This window comes from Vicia villosa, unplaced genomic scaffold (genome assembly GCF_029867415.1).
Source record: "Vicia villosa cultivar HV-30 ecotype Madison, WI unplaced genomic scaffold, Vvil1.0 ctg.000175F_1_1, whole genome shotgun sequence".
NCBI lineage: Eukaryota > Viridiplantae > Streptophyta > Magnoliopsida > Fabales > Fabaceae > Vicia > Vicia villosa.
In genome coordinates this window covers 857,882-867,333 of record NW_026705050.1, presented here as the reverse complement: position 1 = coordinate 867,333, position 9,452 = coordinate 857,882, and the positions used below count along the sequence as shown (strand labels likewise).

The 9,452-nt window shown below is 35.7% G+C and overlaps 1 protein-coding gene across 1 annotated transcript; it reads left to right on the top strand.

Moving 5' to 3' along the window:
* The first annotated feature begins 1,313 nt into the window (after positions 1 to 1,313).
* On the top strand, positions 1,314 to 9,033 carry LOC131624965 (pleiotropic drug resistance protein 1-like). Its single transcript, XM_058895889.1, has 20 exons — positions 1,314 to 1,965; positions 2,244 to 2,364; positions 2,458 to 2,631; positions 2,750 to 2,909; positions 2,994 to 3,070; positions 3,161 to 3,214; positions 3,983 to 4,657; positions 4,779 to 5,095; positions 5,209 to 5,369; positions 5,498 to 5,601; positions 5,698 to 5,935; positions 6,035 to 6,159; positions 6,264 to 6,596; positions 6,720 to 7,010; positions 7,129 to 7,212; positions 7,311 to 7,444; positions 7,537 to 7,764; positions 7,878 to 8,049; positions 8,150 to 8,404; positions 8,499 to 9,033. The coding sequence occupies exons 1-20, from the start codon at positions 1,640 to 1,642 to the stop codon at positions 8,760 to 8,762; spliced, it is 4,293 nt and encodes a 1,430-aa protein (XP_058751872.1). The 5' UTR covers positions 1,314 to 1,639; the 3' UTR covers positions 8,763 to 9,033.
* Positions 9,034 to 9,452: the final 419 nt, after the last annotated feature.

Genomic DNA, 9,452 nt, shown 5'->3' with positions numbered 1-9,452 from the left:
GAAACAAGGGGTAGTGTTGTAAATTCACTAAGGGTGAGCAAGAAGGTTAGGAGGTGGGTGAAGAAATTCTCTTACAATAAAGTGTCAAAATTAAATATATTGCGCTGAAATATGGTTAAGTTCTTGATCTTCCATATCAACATCAACCAAATTAAGTTAAATCTATCCATTCTTTTACGACCTCTCAAACACATTCCGCTGAACTAAAAGACATGTTCACTCAATTTATTAGGTGTAACACTTCAAAAGTCCAATTAATCTAAAACATATTGCTAAACCTTGCTTATGAAATACATTTATTCTATAAATACTCAATTTTTTTTTTAAAAGCGTTCATTTTTATTGAGATTTATTTAAAATACGTCTATTCCACATTGATACTGTTGACTTCATAATTATGAAGAGAGTTTCTGTTTATTTGCATTGTTTAAAAAAGAGAATGAAGGAAAAATTATCTTCTAAGTACCATTATTAGCAATAATGATTTTGTATGAAATGCAATTAGTTATCCACATTTCCTTTTAAGGCAAATACGCACCAATCAATTTCAATTTGTTGACAAAAGTCATGTTAATTTGGTTTCCATCTAGAAGTCCAAAAGTCAATGTTCTAATCTTTCTCAAATGATTCTTGTGTTGTTCAGTTTGAAATCTGTACAAAATTTTCATCTCAATGTTGAAATTTGAAACCATGTCTTGTTTTCAAATTAGATTGCAATCATGAAAATAACATGTATCATCCCTAACTTCACACCTGTACTGGTCATTAGTCAAGGTCCTCAAATAACTTCTAACTACCAATTTTTTAAATCCAACGTTCTTCTCGTGTACTATTTTTTTCTTCCGTTTCTCATTAATAATTTTTCTCCAATAACAAACTACTGTATTTTTAATTTTCATTTTTCTAGTATCCCAACTTCAATACATTTCTTCAAAAATAAAAAATAAAAATAAATTCAATTAATGAACGTGCCTAATAATAATATAATAATAACAATAATAATGACAATGAGGAAGCGTAGCCGCCTTGTGTTTAATCATGTAATAATAATATTATTATATTAACACCTACACAGACACAATAATATTCCCTCTTTATATAAAATGAATAAACATTTTTCCCTTCTATTTTAAATAATCTTCACATTATCACATTATTATTATAATAAATTTTTGAATCAATACATTATTTTTAAATAGTAACTATTTCATCATAACCCGTGTTCTCTACTTTAGAACACGTTACAACACAGAACTTTCCTCTTACTTTATTTGACCACCAAAACATTAATTTAATTCCCTCGCTTCTTCTCCTTTTTCTTCCCGGTTCCCATTGTTGACCTCATTGTAACTTTTCTTATTAATCACTTTTCTCAAATAATCACGTTTGACTTAAATCTATTTCTCATCAAACGTATAAATACACTCATATTTTCTCATTCATTTTCATCACCTTTTCACAAACCTCTAAATAGTAACACAAAAAATAACTCTCTCTTTCTTCTTTTAGTTAATTATTAATTGATTCTTTCGGTGATAGTGCCTTGTTTGGTTTCAACTTTCATAATCACAATCATTATAACTAAAATCGCGTTGAGGAAACACAAGCTTTGCGTTGAAGCTGTTTGAAAACAGCGAGAATGGAAGGAACTGATATATACAGAGCAACGAACAGTTTACGAGCTCGAAGTTCAACAATATGGAGAAACAGTGGAGTTGAGGTTTTCTCTAAATCATCACGTGAAGAAGATGATGAAGAAGCGCTTAAATGGGCGGCACTTGAAAAACTACCTACTTATAACCGTTTGAGAAAAGGTCTCTTAACTGCTTCTCATGGAGTTGCAACTGAAGTTGATGTTACTGATATTGGATTTCAAGAGAAGCAGAAGCTTCTGGAGAGGTTGGTTAAGGTTGCTGAACAGGATAATGAGAGGTTTCTTTTGAAGGTCAAGGAAAGAGTTGATAGGTAAATAACTATAAGATCCAGTTTTCTATTACAGGTTAATTAAGTGCTTATTGTTTAAGCTGTTTCTTTAATATGAGATGAAATCGAGTTAATCTGTTTTCTTATATAAGCTATAAGTTGTTTTTATTTTATTTCAATAAATGTATGTTTGGATCATATGTTCATGTGTTGTTTTCAGCTTATTTCAATAAACTGTTTATGATAGCTTTTGAAAACAGATTATGGACATGTGTGTTTTCATAACTCATTGTGTTTTGTGTTTTTGCTTCTTATTATAGAGTTGGACTTGATATTCCGACGATTGAAGTTCGATATAAGAACTTGAAAATTGATGCGGAAGCTTTTGTGGGAAGTAGAGCTTTGCCTAGTTTCATTAATGCTGTTACTAATGTTGTAGAGGTAAGGAGTGATCAGAAATTTTACTTTTTCTTCTTAGATCTGTTTTGTTTTTTGTTGTTGAGTTTCATAAGTTGAAATCTTTTGTTGTTTCAGGGTTTATTGAATGTTCTCCATATTCTCCCTAGCAAAAAGAGACATGTGGCGATTCTTAAGGATGTTAATGGAATTATTAAACCTCGAAGGATGACACTACTCTTAGGTCCTCCTGGTTCAGGAAAGACTACACTCCTTTTAGCCTTATCTGGAAAGCTTGATCCAAGTCTTCAGGTAAATCAAATTTCCATTTAATATCATCATCGTCATCGACGTATAATTCATTAGTAGTTAAAAAGTTTACTTAATATGTAAAGTTATATAATCTCGTAACAATGTTTAATTCATACAGCTATCTGGGAGTGTGACTTACAATGGCCATGCACTAAATGAGTTTGTACCTCAAAGAACTGCTGCTTATATCAGCCAGCATGATGTTCATATTGGAGAAATGACTGTGAGAGAAACCTTGGCTTTCTCAGCAAGGTGCCAAGGAGTTGGATCACGTTACGGTTAGTCAATTTTACCAGTTCAGTTTTCAATATCTAATTTGTGAGGTGCATAAAGCTTGACTTTTTATTACTTGGGATCCTCAGACATGCTTTCTGAGTTGTCTAGAAGAGAGAAAGCAGCAAATATCAAGCCTGACCCAGATATTGATGTCTACATGAAGGTATACATAAAGAAGCTATTACCAGTCTTGAAATAGTCGTTGGGATTATTTTACCATCTTTGCATATCTAATTGTATTTTGATATAATAGGCAATTGCAACTGAAGGACAGGAGTATAGCATTTCAACAGATTATATACTCAAGGTAATATACTAAAATACAGTTCAATAATTAGTTCTATCCTCTCATAATCCCCAGATAATTGAAAATGTTTGACTTCAATCATAAGTGTAGGATCAAGCGCTTACCACTGCGCTAAAAGCAATTGCTGTTAGTGAGGGCGCAACTTTATTTCCTTATAGTACGAGCCCTCAGGGGCTGCACCTAAAGCGAGGTTTGTAAGCTCTCTCTAGGCGCCATGGGTTGGGATGTTAAGCCCATTCGAATCCCTAAGGGTGACGCTGGATTTATTTATCCAACAATCTCCCCCCAGTGTCAGCCGGGGGGATTCGAACCCATAACCAGGCTCTGATACCACTTGTAGGATCAAGCGCTTACCACTGCGCTAAAAGCAATTGCTGTTAGTGAGGGCGCAACTTTATTTCCTTATAGTACGAGCCCTCAGGGGCTGCACCTAAAGCGAGGTTTGTAAGCTCTCTCTAGGCGCCATGGGTTGGGATGTTAAGCCCATTCGAATCCCTAAGGGTGACGCTGGATTTATTTATCCAACAATAAGTACTTCTTAAGGGATACATACGATTGATTGTTATTTGTTGACAGTGTAAAACTTTTAAAACTGACTGTGTATCAAAATTAAACTCATTTTGTAGTTTGAATTGATTGCTCCCAATTAATATTGTCCTTGCATAGGCTCTATCATGTCTTGCATCATAATAAAATGCTGCTTCGTGTTGTATGTTGAATTTTCTTATAAGCCAAAGGTATTAAGTTTTACATTGTATTATTTTGCAGATCTTGGGGTTGGATATATGTGCTGATACCATGGTGGGGGACGAAATGTTGCGTGGTATCTCTGGAGGACAAAGGAAGCGTGTCACTACAGGAGAGATGTTGGTTGGACCAGCAAATGCATTATTCATGGATGAAATTTCTACCGGGCTTGACAGTTCTACAACTTTCCAGATTGTAAGCTCTCTGAGGCAATATGTTCATATTATGAATGGAACTGCAGTTATATCACTGCTCCAGCCAGCACCTGAGACTTATGATCTTTTTGATGACATTATCTTAATCTCTGATGGACAAATCGTGTACCATGGCCCCCGTGAATATGTTCTCGACTTTTTTGAATCTATGGGTTTCAAATGTCCTGACAGGAAAGGTGTTGCTGATTTTCTTCAAGAAGTAACGTCAAAAAAGGATCAAGCTCAGTACTGGATGCGCAGAGATCAACCATACAGATTTGTAACTGTTACTCAATTCGCTGAGGCGTTTCAATCATTCCACATTGGTAGGAAACTTGCTGAGGAGCTTTCCGTTCCATTTGACAAGACAAAGAGCCATCCAGCTGCTTTGACCACCAAAGAGTATGGTCTTAACAAGACGGAGCTTCTAAAGGCTAACTTCTCAAGAGAGTATTTGCTCATGAAAAGGAATTCATTTGTTTACATTTTCAAGCTAACTCAGGTTTGGAATCTATCTAGCTCTTTTAGTATAAATAAGTAAAATTTTACTCTTTTTCATCTATGCATTCTGTGATTATGATTTTGATTGACTAAACATATTGCTCTTGATATATGTTTTTCAGCTTTTCGTCATGGCATTGATAGCAATGACGCTGTTTTTTCGTACTGAGATGCACCACAATAATCAGGATGACGCGGGTGTTTATGCTGGTGCTTTATTTTTCACACTTATGACAATTATGTTCAATGGAATGTCTGAGATTTCTATGACCATTGCTAAGCTTCCTGTTTTCTACAAGCAACGAGACCTTCTATTTTATCCCTCATGGGCATATGCTATTCCTGCGTGGATTCTCAAGATTCCCATTACTTTAATGGAAGCTTCTCTTTGGGTGTTTCTTACCTACTACGTTATTGGATTTGATCCAAATGTTGAAAGGTAAAAGAAATTGCTTTTTATTCTGTTTGGAGCATGTAGTATTCAATGCCACCTGCACTATATAGTTTGCATTTGCATGCTACTAATGATGTGAAGTCTTGGATTTTGGGCAGGTTGCTCAAGCAGTTCCTTGTAGTGATTTTCCTGAGTCAGATGGCTTCTGGATTGTTCCGAGCCATTGCAGCACTTGGTAGAAACATGATTGTTGCCAACACATTTGGTTCCTTTGCAATTCTCACATTTCTGGCATTGGGTGGCTTCATTCTCTCAAGAAGTAAGTTAAATTGACTAACACATTAAATTTTAACCAAAAATGAAAACTAATTTGCTAAACTAATTTCTTGTGATGAAATGAAACCTTAGTTAGTTGATGCTTATTGAATGTTATTGCTAATGTAACAGAGGATATCAAGAAGTGGTGGATTTGGGGTTACTGGATCTCACCTTTGATGTATGGGCAAAATGCTTTGATGGCCAACGAATTTCTTGGACACGGTTGGCACAATGTAATTTCTTGAGCCTGCTTGCAACTTTTTAATACATCTAATGTTTGATTGAGAAATTTACATGCCTGATTTATTTAATTATATACTTACCTATAGGCTACTTTTGATTTGGGAAAACAATATCTCGATACCCGTGGGTTCTTCCCACATTCATATTGGTACTGGATCGGTGTCGCGGGATTGGCTGGATTTGTGTTCCTTTTCAACGTGGTGTTTGCTGTGGCTCTCGCTGTATTAGGCCCATTTGATAAGCTTCAAGCAACAATACCAGAAGATTCAGAAGATGTTTCTTCTAATGACAGGACCGTACAAGAAGTTGAATTACCTCGCATAGGTGAACTTTTTTGATTATATGCATATCACTCATAACAGCAAACATATAGAAGTTTGTCATATAGTTTAGTAGCTGAACATTTTTTCTCTTCTCTTTCAGAAAGTTCAGGAAGAGGTGATTCTGTATCAGAGTCTAGCCACGGAAAAAAGAAAGGAATGGTTCTTCCATTTGAACCACATTCTATCACTTTTGATGATATTGTATATTCTGTTGATATGCCAGCGGTAAGACTCGCACAAAGTGATACATTCGGCATTTAGATATCCAACTCAACTCATATTCAGTAAGACAAATTTTTTTCTAACTTAACTCTAATTTCAACTTACAGGAAATGAAGGAGCAAGGTGTTTCAGAGGACAGATTAGTACTTTTGAAGGGTGTTAGTGGTGCATTCAAACCTGGTGTTCTCACAGCTTTGATGGGTGTAAGTGGAGCTGGAAAGACAACTCTGATGGATGTTCTGGCTGGTAGGAAAACAGGTGGACATATTGATGGAGACATCAAGGTTTCTGGTTACCCGAAAAAGCAGGAAACATTTGCTAGAATCTCTGGCTACTGTGAGCAGAATGATATCCATTCACCTCATGTAACAGTTTATGAGTCCCTGCTTTACTCAGCATGGCTTCGTTTACCTTCAGGAGTTGACTCCAAGACCCGAAAGGTCAGTTAATGCTTACAGCACAAGAGCTATGCCCTTTTAGTTTTCATTTCTCCTAATGAAAAGTTTAATCTACTTAAGGTTGATTGTTCTGACATTAAGGACATTCATTACAAATGATTGCAGATGTTTATTGATGAAGTGATGGATCTCGTGGAGCTGAACTCTTTGAGTAACTCCCTGGTAGGTTTGCCTGGCGTTAGTGGTCTCTCAACTGAACAACGCAAGCGACTTACTATTGCAGTCGAATTAGTGGCCAATCCATCTATAATTTTCATGGATGAGCCTACTTCTGGTTTAGATGCTAGAGCTGCTGCAATTGTTATGAGAACTGTAAGGAACACAGTGGACACAGGAAGAACAGTTGTGTGTACTATCCATCAGCCTAGCATTGACATATTTGAAGCATTTGATGAGGTATGTAGTGAATGGTAATAATAATAAATAAATATTAATGACAAACAAAGCTTCCTTTTATAGTTCTTTTCCTCTCTATTTTGCTTGAATTTGACATTTTATTCATATGCAATTCTAGCTATTCCTCATGAAGCGTGGAGGGCAAGAAATATATGTTGGACCACTTGGTCGTCATTCTACTCATTTGATCAAGTATTTTGAGGTAGGATCCTAATTTAGTTTAATATTTACACAAGTCAATGTCTCTATTTCTTGATTGTAATTAGTTGCTAAAGTTTTCAAATAATTTTCTTTGTCCAGAGCATTGACGGGGTGAGTAAAATCAAAGACGGATATAACCCAGCAACATGGATGTTGGAAGTTTCAAGTACAGCACAAGAATTTAATTTGGGTGTTGATTTTACCGACTTGTACAAAAATTCAGATCTATATAGGTAAACTAGTGCATATGGATATGAATCTAAACTATAGTAGCTATTCCTGTCATGTTTGCAACATGCTTAAACTGTTCTGTATGGCTCTTCAGGAGAAACAAACAACTCATACAAGAACTTGGCCAGCCTGCTCCTGCTTCAAAGGATCTCTATTTCCCTACTCAATTCTCTCAGTCTTTCTTGGTCCAATGCCAGGCCTGCTTATGGAAGCAACGATGGTCATATTGGCGTAATCCACCATACACTGCAGTGAGGTTTTTCTTCACTACATTCATAGCCTTGATGTTTGGAACAATGTTTTGGGACCTCGGTGGCAAACAGTAAGTCTAACTATTTTTAATCAAAAAATAATTCCATATTATTCATTAAACATTATATTTTCTAATCTCTGTTTATTTACATTCAAATTCTAATACCTTTTGGTGCCTTGCAGCGAAAGTAGACAAGACCTGTTGAATGCTGTGGGTTCAATGTATACTGCTGTTCTCTTCCTTGGAGTACAAAATTCTTCTTCTGTGCAGCCAGTGGTAGCGGTTGAAAGAACTGTATTTTATCGAGAAAAAGCTGCTGGAATGTATTCTGCCTTACCCTATGCAATTTCACAGGTAATTAATTATAATCATCGTCTAATCTACCACTTATTTACTACTTAGGTTAGTATGCAAACTAGAAATTCTCTTATTAACACCTCCCTTTTCGTCACAGATTTTGGTAGAGCTACCTTATGTCTTTGCTCAAGCTGTGGTATATGGAGTTATAGTCTACGCCATGATCGGATTTGACTGGACCGCAGAAAAATTCCTTTGGTATCTATTCTTTATGTACTTCACATTGCTCTACTTTACCTTCTATGGTATGATGGCTGTGGCAGTGACACCAAATCACCATGTTGCTTCTATCGTGGCTGCTGCATTTTATGCAATTTGGAACCTCTTTTCAGGATTCGTCGTCCCAAGACCTGTAAGCGCTAACATTCAGAAAGACTGTTTGAATGAACTTATATCATATGTATGCTAACTATTGTGTTTTTGCTCTTCTTACCTTTTCATAACAGAGCATTCCAGTATGGTGGAGATGGTACTACTGGGCATGTCCAGTTGCATGGACCATATACGGATTGATTGCATCTCAATTTGGAGATATAACTACTACTATGACGACTGAAGACGGAAAGAATGTGAAAGTTTTCATTGAAGACTTTTTTGGTATCAAACACGACTTCATAGGCGAGTCTGCTATTGTGGTCGGTGGAGTCGCTGTTCTCTTTGCATTTATTTTTGCTGTTGCAATCAAGGCCTTTAACTTTCAAAAGAGATAGATTGTACTCTTTCTCTCTCTCTCCAGCAAGGATTCTTTATATTTTTTTATTTTCCCTCCCCCTCAATTTTTCCTAGCTTGTTGTATCATACTTGTATCTGTATTTCATACAGTAGTTTTTTAGGAAATTTATTTTCCCTTGTTTGACACAAACTTGAAGCTTGCTTTATAAATGTACAAGCATTTGAATCTGAATAACACAATACTTTGTATTATATTTTGATCATCAATGAAAGATAATGTATTTTGAGGCCAGCCTTTTGTACTCACTTTTGAGTTATTAATTCTAGGTTCCTTCTCTTGAAAATTGATGTTCTACTAAATGCTGAATTTGCATGCAAGAAACTATGTATTAGCTGTCAAATCTCCTGTGACTCAAGGCTGAAAATTTAACTTCAGCCTCTTCCATATGAATTTTACTATGTAGTCTGTATGGAGGGAGAGTACTTTCTCAAACACATCATTCTATACCGTTGATGTGCATTATAGTTCACCTAGCCGTGCAATATAAACCATACATTATAATTTAATGCATTGATTGACGATTTTTTTTTGATAATCAGGTATTGAAAAAAAAATACACAAATAATCATGTTTCGGTCAAATTTACGTAAATAACCAAGTTTCAGGAAAAGGTATAAAGGAGGCGCCAATTGAATTGGCTCCTTCTCTTTAAATTTACATGTAGGCG

Bases quoted from the DNA above. Each gene is read 5' to 3' on its own strand.
- LOC131624965 (XM_058895889.1), top strand. From the start codon at position 1,640: ATGGAAGGAACTGATATATACAGAGCAACGAACAGTTTACGAGCTCGA. The intron at 2,910-2,993 runs GTTAGTCAATTT...TGGGATCCTCAG, and splicing joins AGGAGTTGGATCACGTTACG to ACATGCTTTCTGAGTTGTCT. The intron at 5,370-5,497 runs GTAAGTTAAATT...CTAATGTAACAG, and splicing joins TGGCTTCATTCTCTCAAGAA to AGGATATCAAGAAGTGGTGG.